Genomic DNA, 22,282 nt, shown 5'->3' on the forward strand with positions numbered 1-22,282 from the left:
GGGCTGAGAGATGGTAAACTCAGTTCTCCATAATGAGTTTGACCGTGCAAGAACGGTTTGCTTTCTCAGTTAAAAGCCTCTTTCATTTTATAAAGGGTATCCCTAAAAGAGATGACCTCAGTTTGGGGGGGGGGCAGAAGAGAGGGTATCAGAGTCTGAGTCAGGACAGGAGTGGAGTGGAAAGTGTTCAGAAAAGGACAACTCCTCATCCTCAGAGCCTGTGCAATCAGACTCTTCTTGAAAAGCCACACCCCTGCACCTTTTGGAGAGGAGTGATTCAGGGGTAGTGATCTGGGTGTGGCTGGTTTTCCTGGATTCTAGGAAGGCCATGAATTCCTGAGCTATTTTCAAGAGGTCCAGTGCTTTGACATGAGCTGCAGTGGCTGAAGGCAAGACAGTGGAAGGCTGAAGTTTTTTTACGTTTAGGCATCCATGGGGGTGCGATCATCAAACAGTGACCTCAGGCTGGGTTCCAGTGCTGAAAATAATGTGTCTAATGGTAACCACAACACAAACATTGGAATGTGAAGCCTATGGCGCGACTTCAGACCTGATCGAGGTTGATGTTGTGGAATAAGTAAATGAAACATCTGAATCCTTAGCGGCCTCCCAAAAGGTCATACCAGAGGTGCTAGGCCTGGCAGTCACCAGAGCAGGGATCTGTGAAGGTGCCTCTCCTGAATCGATCAACTTAAGTGGCATGGGCCAAGGTTTAGGAGATATCCTCAGTCTATTTTTGCATATTTTAAGAATGATGCTGGATGACGTTGGGGGTGTGATGACACAGAGGGAACTGAAACAAAAGGACTCCATATGAGTTAAGACTTCAGCTCTGCATTTAAGTGTCTTTGCTCAGAATTAAGCACAATCAGGACAATTAGAGATGTCATACTGAGTACCCAAAATGAAAAGGTACAAAGAATGAAAATCTTTACGCAGGATTTGCTTCCCACACTTAAAAGAAATTGTTAACCTTCTAAAACATTAATTAGAAGAGGAAAATCTCCAATGGGGTACTTATCCAACTAGCACACTGAAGAAACTCTGAAAAGAGTGAGCAGACAGTGAGCAGATTGCACACATGATGAAGTGCATCAGACAGCACAACCAGAAAGAACTGAAGATGGCTCCAGCGGACTTCCTTCTTATACCCTGATATGCAAATGTTGGTCCTTGGACATCTGTTCACCTAGGCATGATGCAACGACTCCGGAAACTGGGTAATTCACAGGATCCTGCATGGCAGGAAGACTCAAGAATCAGTACTACAACACTGACGATAAAGAACATCCAGTGTGATCAAAGCAGCCATCAAGCCCAGAAGCCGTTGAATAAATCTTGTTGGGGGACAAGGGTAATAAACAACCTCTGAAGCTACCTGATGCAGGGACAATATACTGGATAATGGGAGTTTGACTGGGAGAACTTGTGTCCTGGTGGCATTCAATAAACTCAAACTTGTAAGATGAATCTTAGCAAGACTGACAATAATCCCAGCTGTGGAGTAAACTAGAACAAGAAGTCCTTGCAATGAAGTAAAAGATCCTTGGTTGGTGCAGTAAGGAGCCAATCATCCAAACATGGGAATACCCTAATCCCCTGCAGCCTGAGATAACCAAATGCATGGCTGTGGCAGTAATGTAACATCCTGAGGGCTGTGGTGAGGCCAAGGGACAGTGCTCTGAATTGAAAATTACTAGCTCCCAGCTAAAAAGTACAGTTTTGTACCTACCATAAATGTAGATGTTCGAGTGCCAATACAGCTGCAGTCATAACAGATGGGTTTTCCTGCCGTCAGGCGGGTCCTCGGTCGGCCGAATTCCAAAGTCTAGGTCCGGCGTCGGTTGTCGTCGCTTCTTCCCTGACGTCAGTGCGACAGGGGTATAAAAGAACCAGCCAACGCTATTTTCTTCAGTTTTTCTTGCCCCAGATGTCAGGTGCCCCCAGAAGGAAGGCAATACATAATATTATGTAGTAATGCAATGCAATATAATCAAAAAACAGTAGTTGCAAGCAAATACACCATAAAAGAATACCCTTAGAGGGGAAGGAGGGAGGGAAACCTGGACTGCAGCTGTATTAGCACTTGAGCATCTACATTTATGGTAGGTACAAAACTGTACTATGTTCATCATGCATACAGCTGCAGTCATAACAGATGGGTAGAATCCCAAAGCTAAGAAAGGGGTGGTAGGCACTAGGTGGAACTAGGAGGAGCCAAAATGCCCTGCAAGACTGCAGTGGCAAAGCCTGCTCTAGATTTGGAGTATAATGGTAGGTTGTAGTGTTTGGAGAAGGTATGCACAGAACTCCAAGTGGCTGCTTCCAAAATATCCTTGGTAGGAACTCCTCTGAGGAAGGCTGCAGAGGTGGCTGTGGCCCTGGTGGAATGAGTTCTAATGCCTGTAGGTACAGTTTTGCCATGAAAGGAATAGCAAAAGCGTATGCAGTGGGCTATCCATTTTGAGATTGTCTGTTTGGAAATTGGCTTTCCTTGAGCTCCTACCGCATAGGCCACAAAGAGCTGTTCTGATTTTCTGAAAGGTTTTGTTCAGTCCAAATAATAACGCAGTTGCCTGTGGATGTCCAAGGAATGTAGTAATCTCTCCCCTTTGTTTTGAGGATTGGGATAAAAAGTAGGTAAATGTATGGCCTGATTTAAAGCTACCCTGGATACCACTTTAGGCATAAAGGACGGGCTGGTTCGTAAGGAAACTCTGTCCTGATGGAAGATGATAAAAGGCTGGACAGCCATGAGAGCCTGTAGTTCTGAAACTCTACGAGCTGAAGTGATAGCCAGAAGGAAAGCTGTTTTCCAGGACAAATATTGCAAATCTGATGAGGCAGCTGGCTCAAAAGGAGGCAAAGTCAGTTTTTCCAGAATTAAATTAAGATCCCAAGCAGGTATTGGTTGTTTCCTTGGAGGTCTTAAATTCTTAGCCCCTCTGAGGAACCGTCTTAAAAGAGGGTGAGAAAATAAAGGAGGATCTGTGTTGTATTCTGCAGAAATGGCTGAGGCATGGATTTTGATGGAGGAGAACGAAAGTCCACTGCTTAGCAGTTCAGCCAAATATTGTAGTATTTGAGGTAAATTCAGTTTTCCAGGGTTCTGGCCCTTTTTCTCATTCCAGACACAAAACGCTTTCCATTTTGCGGAGTAAGCTTTTCTAGTTGATGGCCTTCTGGCCTCCAAAATGACATCCTGCACCTCCTTGGAGAGTAGGGCCTGCTGTGATGCTAAGGAATCTTCCATCCGGCTAGATTGAGTGTTTTTAGCTGACTGTGAAGAGTTTTGAAGCTGTGTTGAGTCAGAAGAAGAGGCATTAGAGGCAGGGTCCATGGAGGGGAATGCGTCAGGCTCCTCAGGAGTGGGTACCAGTGTTGCCTTGGCCAGTCTGGAGCAATGAGGATCATCTTTGGTCTGTCTGCTCTGGTCTTCAATAGGACTTTGGGCAGCAGAGGAAGAGGCGGGAAGGCATAAACTGTCATTGATGTCCAACTGAAAGAGAGAGCGTCCACTCTCCAGGCCTTTGGATGGAAGATCCTCGAGCAGAATTTTGTCAATTGATGATTTTTGTGGGAGGCAAAGAGATCTATGTCTGGCCTTCCCCATTCTTGGATTATTTCTGTAAAAACTTTTGGATGCAACTTCCATTCGTGTGGATCTGTCATATTCCTGCTTAGGTTGTCTGCCAGCGTGTTTTCCTTGCCTGGCAAGTACTGTGCTTGCAGTTCCATTTGTAAGTCCATGGCCATGTTCCAAAGTGATATGGCCAGTCTGCATAGGGGATAAGAATGTGTTCCTCCCTGCTTGTTTATGTACCACATAACTGTGGTGTTGTCCGTTCTTATCAATAGTTGACCTGGTTGTAGCAGGTCCTTGAAAGCTATAATAGCATTTATTACGGCTAGCATTTCTTTTTGATTGATGTGAAGGTGCTTTTCTTTTTGGGACCATTTGCCCTGAATGCACCGGTCTGTCATGTGCGCCCCCCAGGCGTAGTCCGAGGCGTCTGTTGTGATCACTTGATTTGCTTGAGGCTTGCTGAATGGAAGACCTGTGTTTGTTTGACATGCTTGAGCCCACCACAGAAATTCCTTTTGCAGACATGGAATTAGTGGTATTATTGTTTCCAAACTGTGGCTGTGTTGAGATCATATGTTTTTTAGGTACCATTGTAGTTTTCTCATATGCAGCTTTGCACATGGGATTAGTAAGATGCAAGATGCCATGAATCCCAGAGCCTGCAGGATTTTCCTTGCAGTCAGCCTGGTGCAATTTGCCAGTGTTCTGAAATATTGAATTAGTTGCCCCTGCTTCTCTGGCGTGAGGTAGGCCATCTGGGTGTTTGTGTCCAAATTGGCACCCAGGAAAAGATTTCTCTTTGTTGACTGTGTATCCCAGAGAGTTTAATAACATTATTACATAAGCCAGATGTTTCAGAAGAATGTGCTTGCTGTCCGCTTGGATCAGGCAGTCATCCAAATAAGGGTATATTTGTATCCCTTGAAGTCTGCAGTAGGCAATTACTGATGCCAGGCATTTTGTGAATACTCTGGGCGCAGTAGATAAGCCAAAGGGCAATGCAGAGAATTGATAATGGGTTGAACCTGCAAGAAATCTGAGGTATCTTCTGCAATTTTGCCTGATTGGGACATGCAGGTATGCCTCCTTGAGGTCCAATGTTACCAGCCAAGACTCCTTGCCCAGCATGGGAAGAAGTTGCTGTAGAGTGAGCATCTTGAATTTTGGTACGAGTAGGAATGTGTTTAGGATGGAAAGATCCAAAATAGGTCTCCAATCTTTTCCCTTCCTTGGCACCAGAAATAGCCTGGAATAAAAACCTTGACCTTGTTCGTGTGTAGGTACCTCTTGAATAGCTTTCATGTTTATAAGATCTGAAATTTGCTTTTGTGCCTCTGCCCTTTGATTGTGTGGCAGGTTTGGCATGCCTCTCATTTTTGGAAGGGTATGAAAGTGGAATTTGTAGCCTCTGTTTATAATGTCCAGGATCCATTTGTCCTTTGTGACAACATGCCAATTTTTTGAGAATAGTGCCAGCTTTCCTCCTAAGGGGGCTGCCATTTGAGACTTGGTTGGCCTGCAAAGGGGAAAGTCATTGGGTTTGCTTTCTGAAAGATTGTGAGTTGTCCTCACCACCTCTTTGTGTAGGAGCTTGCCACTGTCTGCCTCTGTACGATCCTTGTGATTGTCCTCTGCCCCTCGGGCGCCTGCATCTGCCTCTTTGGGGTCTGTCTGTGGCAGGAAAGGACCAGTTTTTGGAAGGCCAATTTCCATTAAAACGTGGGGGTTGAACCTGCAGAAATTCTTTCACAGTTTGCATTGATTTAGCTTTTTCCTCCATTTTCCGTAATACTTCCTCAGCATTTGCCCCAAAAAGTACATCCTTTTGAAGAGGGGCGTCTAGTAATTTAGCTTTGACATGATCAGGCAAGGCTTGTTCCTTGAGCCAGGCATGCCTACGTATGACTGAGCCTGTAACAGCAGCTCTACATGAGGCCTCTAGAGCATCAAAACCACATTGTAAGGTATGTTTACGCACTTGTTCTGCACTATGCATCAAATCCTGCAACTCCTTCAAGTCTGGTTGTTCAGGTTGTGACATTTTACTTTTCAATTGAGATAACAGAAACTGTTGGTATTTTAGCATATGAAACTGACAGTTTAAGGCCCTCATGGTTAAGGTAGCCGAGGTATATACCTTTTTTCCCCACCTTTCTAAGGATCTGGAATCTCTCTCGGAGGGCAATGGATTTTTGGCAATGGAAGCCTTAACTCCCTTGGGCCCCTGTGAGATGGTTTCTAGGTCAGCAGCATGACTTTTGTAAAGAAATTGGTGTGAGTCAGGAACCCTGTAGTACCTGTCAGGCTTAACTGGAGCTGGAGGTAGAGAGTCCGGGTTAAGGCAGGCCTCCGAGTAAACATCATCTAGGATGTCCAAGACAGGAGGTATAGCCAGAGGCCTGTGCTGGGGTAACAAAAGAAATTCCCTGAGCCTTTTCTTGGAATCTGAATAATCCTGGCCTTCCCAGTGGAAGTGTTCCCTTAAGGTATGCAAAGTTTCCCCAAATGAGTAATCCTCAGGGGGGGATACAGAAGGAATAGACTCCTCTGCATCAGAGTCTTCAAAAGGGGAGTAAGACTGTTCCTGATCATCGGAGTGTTCTGAAATAATGGAGCCCTGATCAGAGGAGGGGGAATCTTCCTCCACTCTGGGCCTTTTGTCCGGAGGTGGCTGAGAACCTCTGATTAGAGTAATTAAATCCTCCTCCATTTTAAGCATCTGTTTCTTAGGCATGGGGCCTGGAGATGGGCCCTGTGTAGCTGGTTTCTTAGGGTGCATGGTTGCTTTAGACTTGGTGAAAGCCTTGATGGAGAAAGAAGAGGAAGGTCTGAAGACACCTTGAGTGGAGTTGGATCTGTCCACATTCTGTATTTCAACGCCAAGAGTGGCTTCGGTATCTGTAGTCGGGGTGTGGGCCGAGGAGCCTGCGACCTCGGGTACAGGAGACACCGTCAAAGATGTGTCGTCGGTAATCAGGGGCTGCATAGGCGCCTCACTGAGAACCGGACCACGTGTAGTCGGCTTTGGCGTGGTGTCGGTAGAGGCCGCGGACCTCGAGTGTCGGTCCTTGTCTTTGCGTTTTTTAGACAAAACCGGAGTCGGAGTATCCGACGACATGGTATAGTTAAATGCTTTCCCAAAAAAATGCTGGGCGAACTCCGCCTGACGCTTAATAGTGCGTTTGTTGAACGTAGCACAAAAGTGACAGACCGAGACGCCGTGGTCTGGGCCTAAACAAGGTATACAGAGGGAATGGAAATCCTTATGCGGTACTTGCTTCCCACAAGAAATACAATTATTAACTTTGTCTGTCATCGGTCTGAGGCAAGAAAAGTTTCCCCAATGGGGTACTTAGCTTTTAAGAAGACTTTGGTTTCCAAATTTTTCCTAATCTCAGGAGCTGGCCGACCGGCACTTGCGAACTGCTTCTGCTTCGGGCACCACGCGGCAAGAAAGACTGAAGAAAATGGCGTCGGCTGGTTCTTTTATACCCCCGTCGCCACTGACGTCAGGGAAGAAGCGACGACAACCGACGCCGGACCTAGACTTTGGAATTCGGCCGACCGTGGACCCGCCTGACGGCAGGAGAACCCATCTGTTATGACTGCAGCTGTATGCACGATGAACATCTGAGAAATCTCCTGGACTGCTTTTCTCTCCTGATATGATAATACACGGCCAGGAGACTTATGGAGCACATCCAGTCATCCTTCCTTAAAAAGGAGTACAATGGACTGAACCATGACCATCCAGGAATTTTAACTGAGGTGGCCTAGGTCCATGATGGGTATTAGGCCCCTGTTTTCTTTGGAACTAAAAAGAACCTGGATTCTAATTAGTATGGGGGACTTGCTGGAGGACTCTTTTTTTTTTAGCAACTTTCTTACTTTTGCTGCAATTTTTGCAGTCTGCCTCTGGGGTGATATCCATTAAAGTTATTTCTCCCTCTGCACTGGGTTGGGATCCTTCATCAGAAGCATCCTGGCCAAAACCTGGAGATTTTCTGAACCACAGCTTTTCCCAACCACCACCTGGTTTTGGGAACAGGTCCTCTGTGGTGTGGTATAGTGCATGCCAACTGCAGACAGGGTCTTGTCTTAATATTCATTGCTGCTAAGTGTTACTGTCACTTCCTGTCCAAACAGCTGAACTATCAAAAGAGGTACTGATGAAGGATATCTGTAAGCCTTCTCCGGCATCACCCTGGCACATCCAGGTGTGCCAACAAATAGCAATGCTGCATTAAAAAGCAGATGCATGGATAAAGGATCACAGCAGATTACTAGGCTATCAACCCAGAAGTCACTTCAAGCCTAGCTGTTTAATCCCAATGTAATGCCACAGAAATGTTGGTGAATACCCAAGACTGCATTTAGTAATGACTGCCCATGTCCAGGAGGGTTGTGAGCATTATTCTCAGTAATAATTTATGGTTCCCCATTCACTTGTCTAGGTTCCTTTTGAACAGTGTCACAAAGGTGCTCTGTTTCACATGAATAGGTAGCCTAGTCCAAAGGCGCGACAGCCACTGGGAGATAAATCTGTCCCTCCAGCATGTCCTATTTAAGTCCCAGACCATATTTAGGTGTGTGGAATGGTTGGCCCGGCTCCTGTTTGATTTACAGATATGCACCAATTTCATTAGGTTTGGGTCACAGATTGCTCTGTAAGCCAGGAATAAGATTCCCCCTAAGAGTCTGTATGATACACAGTGAAGTGAAAGGGACTTTAGTCGGTTTGTGTACGGCATGTGCTGGAGTCCCTTGATGATCTTTGTTAGTAACCTCTGAGGTATCTCCAATTGCTACAGGCGCTTTGTACGGTACATGCCAAATGGAGCATTATATTCAATTATGAGCCTGATTAGTGTGGAGTATAGAGGGGTTACAACCTCTTTTGCTCTCGAGGTGATGCATTTACTAACCAAGTGTACTACACAGAAAGTCTTCCTTATTACAGTAGACACAATGTAGTCAAAATTAAGGACACGGTCAACTTGTGAACCTAAGTCCCGTGTCACTTCGTGGGTACTCAGGGTTGTTGATTTGATAGTATGAAGTGACACTGTGCTGAAGGGAATGATGATGAATTTCCTTGCATTCAGTTTGAGACTGTGACAAAGACACCAGTTGTTAGTCTGTATAAGACCCTCCTGGAGTATACTGACATAAATTGGGAATTCAATAACTGCACCCAGTTTGCAGTCGTCTGCAAACTTGGCCAACCACAACCCCTTAGTTTTGACCTGAACTTCGAAGAAGCATATACCAAACAGTAGGGGGCCCAGCACTGACCCCTGGAGCACCCCGCTGGTAAAAGGTCTGCAGGTTGATGTGGAGTCACCTACTTTGATAGTTTGCGTCTGGTTTGTGGGCCAGTTACAACAAAGGGGTTTACATTCAGTTTGCTAAGTTTATCGGCAATGCCTGATTGTGGGATTGTGTCAAAAGCCTTTGCCAAGCTGAGGTATGCTGTGTGCACAGATTTGCCCTGGTCACATTTTTGAAAAAATCCACAAGGTTTAACAGGCAGGATCTGCCCTTGATGAAGCCGAACTGGGACGGATACAGGGTTTAGAGGTCGCCTATATCATTATTTAGGAGGTCTATAATGATGCGTTCCATGGCATTACAGATGAGGCTGGTCAGGCTTGTGGGTCTGTAATTCCCCGGGTCTGTTGCTAGGTCACCTTTGTGGAGGGGAATAACTGTTGATGTTCTCCATTCCACAAGAACAAAGTCTCTGGTTACAACTTTGATTGAAAAGGGTACTAATGGTGATGCTAGTTCATGCTTTAACCTGTTTAAAAAACAGCCTGGGATGCCATCTGGTCCCATAGATGCTGTGTTTTTTGCCTTGGACAAGGCTTTGATGACCTGATCTTCAGATATGCAGGATGGGAGGGAAGTCTGGGGAAAGGTTTGTGATAGATTCGGAGGGGACAGGGAAATTAAATTTTCACCAAACCTATCCGCTAGCAGGTTTGCTATCTCTGTGGGTAAGTGTGTGCGATACTATTGGTCATTAGTTCTGCACATGCTTGGGTGTTACCTTTTAGGGTATGCACACAGCTGTAAAAGGCCTTATGGTTATCCTTGGCTGTGCTAAGTTTTATCTTGACAAGTTGTCTTGTCTGCTGAGGCTGAGTTTTTCCATTGTTGGGGTCTCACCTTTGTTTTCATGGAGAGCAACGTCTTGCATTTATTGTAAAGTTTGTTGATGCTGGATGTCCGCCATGGCAGCTTATTTTTACTTAGTGGCTCTGGCTTTAATTTTTTCTGGTAAGGCTGAGTCTATAAACTTATGCAACTGATTATACAGAACTTTAGGGAAAGCTTTGGTGTACTTATCACTTCCAGCTGGGTGTAAGGCTCAGAATGCACTTATACCTTCACCTAGGAGGGTATAGTTTGCCTTGGTGAAATTATTTAGTCTGATTTCACCCTTTGAGAGCTCTGGTGTTAACGTCAGCTTAAAGGTGAATGATTTGTGGTCAGATTCAACTAAAGAGGGTCTGACAGTTGTGGTACTTTACCCATTTGACATGTTAGTGAGGACCAGATCCAGTATGTTTGTTCTTCTTGTCAGGGTATGAACAATTTGTTCCAGGGCATTTTAAAGTCAATTAATTGTTGTGCTACCAGTTTAGGGCTAGTGTAGGTTTCCCAAATGATAGTGGGATAATTGAAATTCCCCACAATCAAAGTGTTGGGTAATATTTGGACTGTCTGCACTTTTGTCAAGTACGCTTTGTGTATGCCATGACCCATGGAGGGGATCTATAACCTGCTATGACTTGAATAGGGGTCTTACCCACTGTAACGTGAACTTGGAGCAAGTCCATGGACTTGTCCAGTCTAACTAGATGGGAGGTGAATTTATCTGTAATATAGACAGAAACATCATCTCCTTTGGTTCTCACACATTCATTTTGCTGTCTAAAGGTAGAGAAGGCATTGTAGCCTTGCAAGTCCAGGGTACTCTCTGAGGCCTTGAACCAAGTTTCTATGACTTCACAGACATCTACATCTTCCAGTGATAGAAGTGTTTCCAGGATGTGCAGTTTTTGGTTTAAGATCCTAGCGTTTAGCAGCATGACCCTTATTTTGCTATGACCGGCAAATTTCACATCAGTAGGTTTATTTTTGAAACTTTGCCTAAAAAGGCACTACGGGGGGGGGGGGGGGGCAAGAGCCTTTGCCAGCAGCCAAAAGCCCAGAGGTGCCAGGTGCGAACAGTCCTCTGGCAAACCAGCAAGGTTTGTTGACCATGGCTTCCCAGGATGACAGGAACTGGATCCCCTTTGAATGACGCCAAAAATTATGCCAATGATTGAAATCAATATTTTTTTGTTTATACTGTGGCATCATTCTAGGTGAGGGTAGTATGCTGCTCAAGGCTAGGGACATACCTGCCTGGAACATGTACTAAGAGAGCTCAATCATGTCTCTCCTCATATAGTCCAGTGAGGTACAGTTCACTCCAACATGAACTATGATAAACTCATAATGGTACTTGTTGCAGAGAGACCCGAGTGCATGAGTGATCTGATGAATCCTGGCACTGGACAGGCAGCTGATTGTGAATTTCTCCTTATTCAACCTGTCGAGTGGAACATTCATGTCTCTAACTACTGAGTCTCCAATGACTATAAAAATTGGTCTCGAGTGTTACGCCTTATGGGCATGGTAGGTGAGACACTGGTGTCGTGTTATGAGTGCTGTGGGAACTGGTTTAATTGTAGCACTCTTGTGTTTTGGAGGTCTCTGGTATCTCGGTAGGTTTTTTGAAAGAATCTCTGCCTATGTTGATTTTTGTGTTGGCTGGGCTGCCAACCTCTTCAGTGTTATCATTTTGAGTGCAAGACTCTTGGTGTAGATACATATCTTTCACTCTGTACTAAAGTGAGATATTAATAGAGGGTTGTTGGTGTATATGAGGCAATTGCTACACTGCCTCAAGCGATCAAAGTCAACAAGGTTGGCAGAAGAAACAAGGGTGGTCCAGGTGTCCATAATGCTAGGATGAAGACTGCTGTCACTAGGGATGAGGCTTTTCAGGATCAATCAAGGAGGAGCTTAGTGGATGAATACTTCTGCCTGTTTTTTTTTTTTTTTTTGGTGGTGGTGGTAAATTGATAGGTTTCAGCTCACTAGCAACATTTCTTTGACTGGAAAGTACTAAGAATAATGGCTACACTACTGTGCTACAGCTGTAACTAAAGGAAAAACTGTTGAATTAATCTGTCCGGCTATGGCGCACAACTGCACGACAGTGCAAGATGCTGCACAACACGCAAACCATCAGAAACCTGCTCAAATGCAGACTTAAATACCAGAAGCTAAAAAATTTAAAAAAAAAAATGTAAAAGGTTCAGAAGGACCAATCAGAATGCTTATTCCAAGCCCTAGACCAACCACCCTTCACCAGACAGGCTCCAATCAGATCAATCCCCTCAATAGAGTACAGAAAGGCCCCTTCCAATCCAAGATTAGTCACTGACTGGAGGATAGACAAACTGGGACTCCTGACATTTGGATGTCTGCAAGGAAGTTACCCAAAAGGAATTTTGTCAACTCCTTCAAGTCCCTCTGAAAATGGGTCATATGAGCTAGGCAGTTCAGTGTTTTGAAAGCAAGGGGTCACTGAAGCATTCATGTTTCCCAAATCTGTCCAGTGTCCAGGATTCTCTATTAGGTGGATGAACAGATGTGTTCTCTTCTGAAAGCTCCTTCCTTGGCTGTTGCATCTAGTGGGGAGGAAGAAGACTCCCGGAAGCCACTAAAATCTTACATGGTCTTCAATGAATTGGCTCCATCACAACAGGTTCCTTCCTTGCCCACTTAGAAACCACATCCATTAGTTCTTCAGTAAGCAGAACCACCAAGAAGGTAGAAAGGCCAGTTCTGAATGCCTGAAGGAACACTGACTCATCAGAAATGGGAGCTTCAAAGGACCAACTTCTTCTTTGCCTCACTAACTCCAGAATGTCTCCAAATGAGACTTCTTCTAGAGGGGATCATATGGAAACCACTCCCTCAGTGAAGCCTGCGTCTTCAGTTACTGACTCTGAGGAGTCAAAATGTATCCTCTTTATGTTTCATAGGAATCCCCCCCCCCCCCCATGTGGGCTACCAGGGAAGGCTCAGAATCGTACAGGGAGCTAATCTAGCAAGACCTCCCAAGGCTGAAAGAGAGCTGTCCAAAGAAAAAGGCATCTGTCTTCCAGGCCTTATTGCATTTAGTCCTGGAACAGAATTTTCCCCAGTCGACTGTTCAGGAGGCAAAAAGGTCTCCTTGAGGAATTCCCCAGAGATGGATTAAATCTTGGAAGACCCCCTGATTTAGTTTCAATTTGTGAGGGTCTGTCCTGGTCCTGCTCCGCTGGTCTGCCACACTATTTTTCTCTGACAGAATGTAGGATGTCTGAAATTAAACTGTGATATGAAGCTATATCCAGAGCTAACATGTTTTCTACAAAGAGGGTACTGACCTAGTTCCTCCTTGCTTGCTGATGTTCCACTTGACTGTGGTGTACTGTCTGTAGCCAAGAAGTCCCAGGGATGAAACACTGTTCATTGAGTTGAATGCCTTTCATCAGGGCAAGCATCTGCTTGATATTTATATGCTTGCATCTGTCTTTGTTGTCCCATACCCAGTGCCCTCTTAACCCTTCTGAAACCAATCCCTAGGCAAAGTCTGAAGTATCTGTGGTAACTGACTGCTTTGAAGCAGGGACAGAAGAGGGAAGACTTCATTTTTAAGGTACCTGTTGTCTCCACCAAAAAATTTCACTTCTGATAAATCCTGGAACTGGGATCTGGAAAGATAAGGGGGGTTTGATGCTGGGACCAAAGAGATTTCAGATACCACTGTATCTTTCTCATGTGGAGTCATGCCAGGGGTATTATGAGAGTCAGAGATGCCATGAGACCCAAACTCCTGAAGTATTCTTTTCGGTGACCAAAGTCAAGAGTGGAAAACCTTAAAAACAGATCTAAATAAAGATCTATTTTTGCATGTGGAAGACAAGCTCTCTGAATTAAGGTTTCTAGTTGACATCCCAAGAACAAAATCCTGTATGAGTGAGTCAAGACAGACTTCTGAATGTTCTCTTGGAATTGCAGTTTGAGCAAAGCGATCTCTCTCCCCAAGAGTGAGATTCCTGACATCTTAAAAAAGACTGCAAAGATAAGACAGTCATCTAAACATGGAAAAATGTGGATATCTTGTAGCCTGCAATGACCTATAATCTTAGCTAAACACTTTGTGAACACACTTCGTGCAAGTGATACTACAGAGGGTAAGGCAGATAACTGATAATGCGATCCTGACACACAAAACCTTAAGAAAAGTCTGAAGACTGGACGAATATGGATGTGATAAGCACCTTTTAAGTCTACTGTTGCCAGGAAACTTAAAAGAGGAAGAAGAGGTAAAAGGTTGTGAAGTGACAACATTTTGAATTTGGTCATTATCACAAAATGGTCACAAAGCATGTTCTTTCTTTGACATTAGGAACACTTTTGAATAAAATCCATTCCCCAACTGGGAAGGAGGAACTGGATATATCACTCTTTAAAAGAGCATGTGATAAAGAACAGGTAGAAACAAGATAGTCAGATCTTCAGGACGAGGAATGACCCCCCCCCCCCCAGAAAGAAGGAATTCCTCCCACCGCCATCTGTAATCTTGAATGATTTTCAGAACCCATTTGTCTGAAACAATCATTTGCAAAATGGAAGAAATGGAGATTCAGGTTCGCCAGGATAGAAAAGGGGCCAAGGTGGAATGGCTCACAAGGTCTCTTGAATAGTCATTCAGACTTATTGGACTGTATTTGGTTTTGGGAGGTTTGAGACTTTTTTCAGATTCCCCTTGACATTTCTTCTGAAACATCTGTTTATCCGAATTCTGGTGAGGCTATTTATTCTGTGTTTTGCCAAAAGTAGATGAGGAGAAAGAAAATCTCTTGGACAATTTGGAAAAGGAGGGCAGAAAAATCTTGAGATCATTGGATCAGCCTACCCCTTTCATCACACTTTCTGATCACCTCTGCAGCAGGGGGGCCAAACACAATCTCCATCCAAGGGAGAATTTAAAATCTCTTTTTACATCATCTGAGAGGTTCTGAGAATGCAGCTTTGCAAACCTCTTTAAAACAGTACCAGTGGCAATAGCCCTGAAAGACATATCAACAGTGTCATACACACACTGCAAACAAATAGTAGTGACCTGTGCGACAAAAGAAACTAAGTTATTTAAAGCAGATTTTCTTCACAAAAGAAACTGTAGATAAGACATTCCTCATACTTTCACAATTTATCAAAGCAAACTAACATACAAGCCTGAAAACTTAAAATTCTGAAAATTAAAGTTGCAAAAGTATACATTTTTTCTCATACCTATCAATAATTTCCCCATCCTTATTAGTAAGAGTAGGATTGGAATTAACATAGCAGCAGTGGACTCAACTAAGGCATTAGATGCTGGGTCAGGTTTGGGAATAGTGTACAATAAATTAAAACACTAAGGAACTTTATAAAGCCTATGTGCCTTTTTAGGGACATCTGGCTAACTACCAGGAAAATTGCAGGTAGACACATATCCTCTAAAGAAGACAGAATGGCTGTAGGTTCTGGAAATCCTATTGTGACAATTCACTGAATTTTCTGAGGGACTGAAAAACCTCAGTGCTTTCGCATGGAAAAGACTGGCACATTCTGGCAATAGTCTCAGAAAAAGAGAAACCCCACATGAAGAACCAGAAACTGAGCTTTCCTCAAGAGTTTGAATCAGACATCGAAGGGGGGAAAAAACTTTGTCCCTGGATCTTCTTCTTCAGATGCAGAATCGTGAATCTCTACACGAAAAGAGAAATCCCTCTTTCACCAGAAACTAGTTTACAAGAAGGATCAACAGCCTGAATTAATCACTTAGCCAGACACAGTAAACTAATACTATCCAAAGAAATTGAAGTAGGATGAGATAAATGCTTGGTTTTCTGTTTCTTTTAATACGAAAAATGGGCCCAACCATGTTATTACTGGCAACATCTGCTTCCCCAGGGATGGTTACAACATTCTGACACAACAGGAAAACCTTTCCTGTTCCCTCTCCCAACACAGACAAGTGTGTTTTTCCCTTGCCCAATGAGGGGATTCAAACAGCCACAGAGGGCATGGCTAACCCCCAGTATGCAGTGGTTTTAGGTAATACACCCGAGGGATCTGGAGTAAAAATGAGTGGTCTGAAGAGCAATAAATGGCCACAGCAGAGCCCCCACCTGTGGCTGAGCCAAACTGCTAGCCTGCTGTGGTGGCAAAGGCTACTTGCTTAATATTTTCTTTTTGTGGCTTGAAGGATGACAGTAGGACTGACAGTCTGTTTCACTGTCAAGCCAAAAATAGTGTCCCTTTCCTGGGGAAGGCAAGCAGCAAATGCCTGTAAACACTGCCAGTCCACAAAAGTTACTTTTTTGACAGAAAAAACACAGTAAAAAGCACTTTAAAACACTATGTCAGACCTACAAAAGTAAAAAGTAAAAAAAAAAAAAAAAAAAAAAATTTTTGCATAAAAAAAATGTTTTCAGTTGCTTTACTTTTAAAGTGACAAAAAATGAGTGGTCCATTGAAAAATTAAAGCTGCAGAGAGCACAACAGTGCAAGGTTATAATGCCTTCCACACATTTAGACTAGCTACTGCACAGACAGGGACTAAAGGTGGAGGTGTCTCGATTTACATCAGAAATAAATATACCTCAAGGCTGGTCAGATAGGACAATGCACCTGCACTGCTCCATGTTCAGATCACCACAGGCAAAATCCAATATCACTTCCTTGCCAGCTGTAGGTCCCCCTCTATGACCCATAGACCCATCTTAAGACTCTCACATAGACCAGAGATGCCTGACTCATTTTCATGGAAAACGCAGGTCAAATGGGTAACTTGGCAAAGACAGTGCAGCCACTTTGTAGGTCTGGCACAGAATTAAAAACAGTTGAAACAACTGTGCACCTATCCAATCCAAGTCAACTCCTACTATGTTTCCTCATTACAGAAATTATGCTGCAACTTTGAATGAAAAACAAATATCAAGATCAACCCAAAAATTAAATCCAAAGTCAAAGTAAACATTTCTACGTAAACCAATGGTACATGCAGGGACCTCAACGCAGTAACTGAGATGGTAAGAAGGGAGTTTTTGTAGGCTCAACTTTAAGTGCTTAGAAATGTACACCAAGGTCTGGATAGTGATGTGGAGCATCAGCTTGCACTGCTGGCTACCTGGGTCTGATATGTAGTCTAGGTACTGAAGGGTAGGGTGGACCGAAGAAGACAGTAATTAATGGCCCAAAGTATGCTCAAGTTTCCCAGGAAGTGGATGAAGGATACTGCTCTGCAGCAGTGACATCTGAAGAGTCAACAAGAACATATAACTGCAGTCAGTGCTGTACCAACAGGTAAAGACAATCCACACCAGCTTAGAAAACTTGTACGACAATGAATATTTAGGTCAGTGCAAATCCAAGGTCCACAGAACTAGAAAGGGTATGTTTTAACAGGCAACCGCCACTCATATACATGAAAATACAGTGCTGTCTAGACCTTCATGTATCCTACGCTGGTTGGGAATAAAAATATGACAAAAACAGACAGTGATGCAATAAATGACTGAGGGTCAGCGGATTGTCAAAGGTGCAGGAAAAAAAAAAAGGAAAATGAACCTCATTATAACAACAAAGTTAGACAACATACCATCATGTCAGAGAGGTGCCTGATATGGTATCAGATGGCTTTCATGATGCGATCCACCAAACCATCACAAGGGACTGGTTGTTCATTTAATCCCCAAATCATCAAAACAGATAGGCAGTTATGCAAACCAAGAGCTACTGCATCACATAATTCCCACACTAAATGGTATTTTTTGCCATCACCAGAGGCAAGCAGTTTAACTGAGCTCCACAACATAACCAAAGATGTGGTGTTCACCTGTTCACTACCCAGCTACTACAGATGTGCCTCTCAAATGTGTCCCATACCATAAAGACAGATGCAAAATTCACTCGGGCTTTATCCTGTACGGATTCCAGAAGTCTCCTTTATTTTTTTAACCAGGTAAGTCCACTAGATGCAACAGAGTCTTTTTCAGATATGGCCCGGGATCTCTGTCTGGTATGCTTAGATTCGCACAGTAAGCAAATGAATGTGTAAAGAATCAATCTCCATACTTTGTGTACAGAAAGCAGCTCAGAAGTAGCAAAGAACCTTAATCCTCTGTGCTGTGACACGCCACTGTTTTACTAAAAATGCACTGCTCATCTAAAACCACTTCTGCCACTATGATACATAGTCTCTGTAAAACCCATAAAAACTGATTCTCACCACTGCACAACTTAGTTTCATTATACCACCAGATAAATCCTCTAACATAGATCACATGTCACTACACAGTGGTATCCTGGACCCATAACTACTTATAATTGCCCCTGTAGCAGCATATGACATGATCCTTAGTAATGACTGGAGTAGAGTAAACACACCAACTTTTCTATGTCATGGAGAAGGAAATAACAGTTGTGCAAAATCTTACCATAACCATAGATGTCCCTCTCTTCCAAGTTACAGTATTCTAACATGAGGGATCCTCAGCCTGAGGTGACCCAAACGTCCAGCTTGTATACAAAAGCTTGGCCTGAATGCTGTATGGTGCATGGGATGTTACATGCAGGGGCCATCAATGTGACATCTGCACGCACAGACCTTAGAACTGAATGCCCCAAGTTGGACAATAGTCTAAGGAAATCTGATAAGGATGCCATCCAGAAAGGGAAAAGGTCCTAGAGGGGGTAGGAGGGTGGGCTACGAACAAATACTGCAACATGGAAGAAAAGGACATCTATGGTTATGCTAAGATTTTACACAACTATTCTATGTCCTTCTATTCTTGTGTTGCAGTATTCTAACATGAGGGAGAGTACAAAAGCTCAACATGTGTTACAGGAAGTGGAAGAGGATGCATTCTCCAAAATTCCATGGATGACTGCTTTAGCAAATCCTGCCCTAGCCCTAGAGATGCAGTCCAGTTTATAATGTTGAGTGAAAGTGTGGACTGAAGACCATGTGGCTGCCTCTAAAATGGTGGCTGTATCTATGCCTCTGAAGAATGCCCCTGAGGAGGCCACAGCCCTGGCTGAGTGGGCTCTTGCTGTGTAGGGTAACGACATTCCATGGAAGGAGTAGCAGAAAGATACTGTTTTGGAAATCCATGAAGAGATAGTTTGTTTGGATACAGCTTTTCACGGAGCCCTGGGGTGGAAGAATACAAACAACTGGGTAGACTTTCTGATATCTTTAGTCTTATCCAGACAGAATCTAAGTTGTCTGTGAATATCAAGGGAATGGAGCACTCTCTCACTGTCACTCTGTGGGGAAGGAGAGAAAGTGGGTAAATGAATAGATTGGTTAAGGGATAGTTCATTGACCACTTAAGACATGAAAGAGGGGTTTGTACGAACACACACACTAGCTTTATGAAAAATGAGGTACGGTGAGTTAGTCATGAGTGCTTGCAACTCTGACACTCTTCTGGCCAATGTTAAGGCTACAAGAAGCACTGTTTTCCAAGCACACATCTTTAAGGTGGCTGAAGCTGCTAGTTCAATGGAGAAGTAGTGAGGTTTTTCCAGAATAAAATTCAAATCCCAAGGAGGATTGATGGGTTTTCTTGGTGGTCTGATGTGAAAGACCCCTTTGAGAAACAACTTCACCTCTTAACCAGACAGTAATGGCAAAGTGAGGGGTAAGCAGGCTGAGACAGCTGACAAATGGATTTTCACTGAGCAGTATGAAAGTCCAGATTTTAGGAGCTCAAACAAATAAGACAAGACTAGAGATATACCCGCCTGAAAGGAGTCCAAGTTGTCTGTGTAGACACCAAGTGGATAACCTTTTCCTTTTGGATAAATAGGATCTCCTGGAAGTGGGTTTCCTGGCCTCCTACAAGACAGACAACATGTCCTCTGAGTACCGATGTCTAAATGGGATCAAAGTGTTTATCACCCACAGGGTTACTCAGAGTTTGCAAGTGTGGGTGGATAAGAGATCCCTTCTGTTGTGAGATGAGGTCCACCTTGTGAGACAACATGGGATTGCCCTTGGCTAGCAGCAAAAGGAGGAGGAACCAGTGTTGCCTTGGCCAAAAAGGAGTCAACAGCAAGATTTTTGGCTTGCCTGCTTAATCTTAAGAAGGACATTCTGTACAAGAGGGAAGGGGAGAATACATACAGAAACATCCTCTTCCAGGAAATTAAGGCGTCCACTCTCCAAGCTTGTGGGGAGGGAGACCTTGAGCAGAAAAGCTGTAGCGGTCTGTTCTGAGAGGAGGAAAATGGATCTGTCTGTGGTGTACCAAACTGGTGGACTATGTCCAGGAAAACATCAATGTGCACCATCCATTTTTGATTCTTTGACAATGATCTGTTGAGAGCATCCACCCGATAGTTTTTTTATGATGGGATGTAAACTGCCTGTAGTGTTACATTGGAGAGGGTAGCCTGTTCCCATGTTTGAATAGCCAGTCTGAAGATTAAGTAAGACTTGGTCCCCCCTTGATTGCTGATGTACCACAGGACCATGGTGTTGTAAAGATTTTGAGGGGACCTGGGTGTATGAGGGGAAGGAATGCCTTCAGAGGTAGAAGGGCAGTAATTTCCCTTATGTTGATGTGTTTTTTCTGAAGGTAGGGATCCCACTGGCCCTGCACCTTGAGTCCATTCATAGTAGCCCCCCCATCCCAGATCTGATGCATCTGTGTACATCTGTTAAACTGCAGTGAGAGGCTGTAATAAAAGTTTCAGATGAATTTGCTGAAGCCACCATGATTTCTTTCTTTAGACAGGGAAGGGAATGAGACCCGAAACTCTAATGAATGGGTGTACTGGGACCAGACATTCTTCAAATACCCATGAAACGTCCTCATTTGTACACTGGCAAGAGGCAACATGGGAATAGTGGCTGCCATCAGACCCAGGAGGCGAAGGAATTACCCCGCTGAAATGCAGATGACTAGTAGTTTTTGAAAGAAGTTGGCCAGTGAAGTGATCTTTTCTAGTGGGAGAAAAGCCTTCATTAAATCCGTTCCTATTCTTCAACCCAAGAAAATCTGGTCTTAGGACAGAGTAATGGAGGAATGAGTACGTTGACTGTGAAACCCAGGCTTTCAAGGAGGGAAATGGTGAACTGAAGGCGTCTTTGCAGAGTACTTGGATCCTCTGCCTGGATGAGGCGGTTGTCCAAGTATGGGAAGATCTGAATGCCTTTTCTTCTGCAAAAGGTCACACCTGGGGCTAGACATTTTGTAAATATTCTTGGAGCTGTAGACAAAGCAAAGGGCAAGGCAGTAAACTGGACAGGATAACACAGGAATTTGCAAAAGGCTGTGTGGATAGGGATGTGAAGATATGCCTCCTTCAGGTCTAAAGTGACCAGAAAAACTGTGTATCAAGAGTGGAAGAAGGGTTTGAAGGGACAGCATGCGGAAAGTGGGTACATGCAGAAAGGGGTTTAGAAGAGACAGGACCAGGATGGGTATCCATGGGCTATCCTTTCTTGGGATTAGGAATAGCTTGGAATAGAAGCCTTGACCATCCTGTCCTGGGGGCACCCTTTCTATTGTGGCCTGTAGAATCAGATCTTGAATAACTTAAGGGATGAGATGGATTTGGTCTTCTGATGGGAAGGGGATACCTTCTGGGGAAGGTTTTTCTGCAAAGTCATGAAATATCCTTTTCCCACAATTGATAAAACCAATTTGTCAGAGATGATTTGTTGCCACAGGGGAAGACAATGAGAAAGGCAGGCAGAAAGGGGAAGAAGGTAAGGGGGTTTTGACAGTCACGCATTGTTAGGCCTGTAAGGAAAGGGCCGTCTGATTAGTTTGAGAGGTGCTAGATCTGGTAGAGGAAGGTTTCCGGACACCTTTTCTGGATTTGGAAATAGGAGGTGCAGAGGCCTTCCTGACAAAATTTGGATTGGCAGGGTAGTTTCAGTGAAACCTAGGCACTGGTGAGAAAAAGAGGTGCTTGAGGTCCTGCAGCTCCTTGCTCTTCTCCTGCAGGTTTTTAAAGAATTCTGCTGACTGTTTTTCAAAGAGGAACTTATTGTCAAGAGGGGCACCCACAATCTTGTTTTTGAAGTCATCTGGCAGAGGCTGTAGCCTGAACCAGGAGTACCTATGAAGGAATGATGCTGATGCAGCTGACCTAGTTGATGCTTCTGCAGGATCATAGCTGCATTTATTGGAGTGTCTAGTCACTTGTGCAGCTAAGGAAAGTTAAGAGGCAACTTGTGGTCTGGTGGGAGAATCTGGAATGGAGGACAGACGATTCATGGCTTGTGAAACTAGGTCTAAAGCTTATTTTACCACATGAGTTTGGTAACTAATGGCTCTAAAGGCCAGGGTTGAAGAAGCATAAATTTTCTTTCCTAACCTGTCCATCACTTTGCTATCTACATCTGATTGCAGTAGGGAAGAACATGGTAGCTGTCTGGACTGTTTGTCTGCTGAGACAGCAATAACAGCTGGGTCTGCCATGGGAAGCTTAATAAGGAATTTGATGCAATCAGGAACTTTATAAAACCTGTATGGTCTTTTAGGGGCAGGTGGCTGAGACTTTGAAGTCTTGGAAGCT

General features: G+C 44.0%; 1 protein-coding gene across 1 annotated transcript in view; it reads right to left on the bottom strand.

Moving 5' to 3' along the window:
- Nucleotides 1-22,282, bottom strand: part of SIDT2 (SID1 transmembrane family member 2) — a 1,446,738-nt gene that overhangs the window by 964,608 nt on the left and 459,848 nt on the right. Inside the window, exons 7-8 of the mRNA XM_044080965.1 lie at nt 12,008-12,041; nt 4,366-4,392 (exon numbers count right to left, since the gene is read on the bottom strand). Coding sequence (XP_043936900.1) covers nt 4,366-4,392; nt 12,008-12,041 — 61 coding nt within the window. The remainder of the gene's footprint in view (nt 1-4,365; nt 4,393-12,007; nt 12,042-22,282) is intronic.

The sequence above is a fragment of the Protopterus annectens genome, chromosome 8.part0, assembly GCF_019279795.1.
Source record: "Protopterus annectens isolate FY-2018-M chromosome 8.part0, PAN1.0, whole genome shotgun sequence".
NCBI classification, from domain to species: domain Eukaryota; kingdom Metazoa; phylum Chordata; order Ceratodontiformes; family Protopteridae; genus Protopterus; species Protopterus annectens.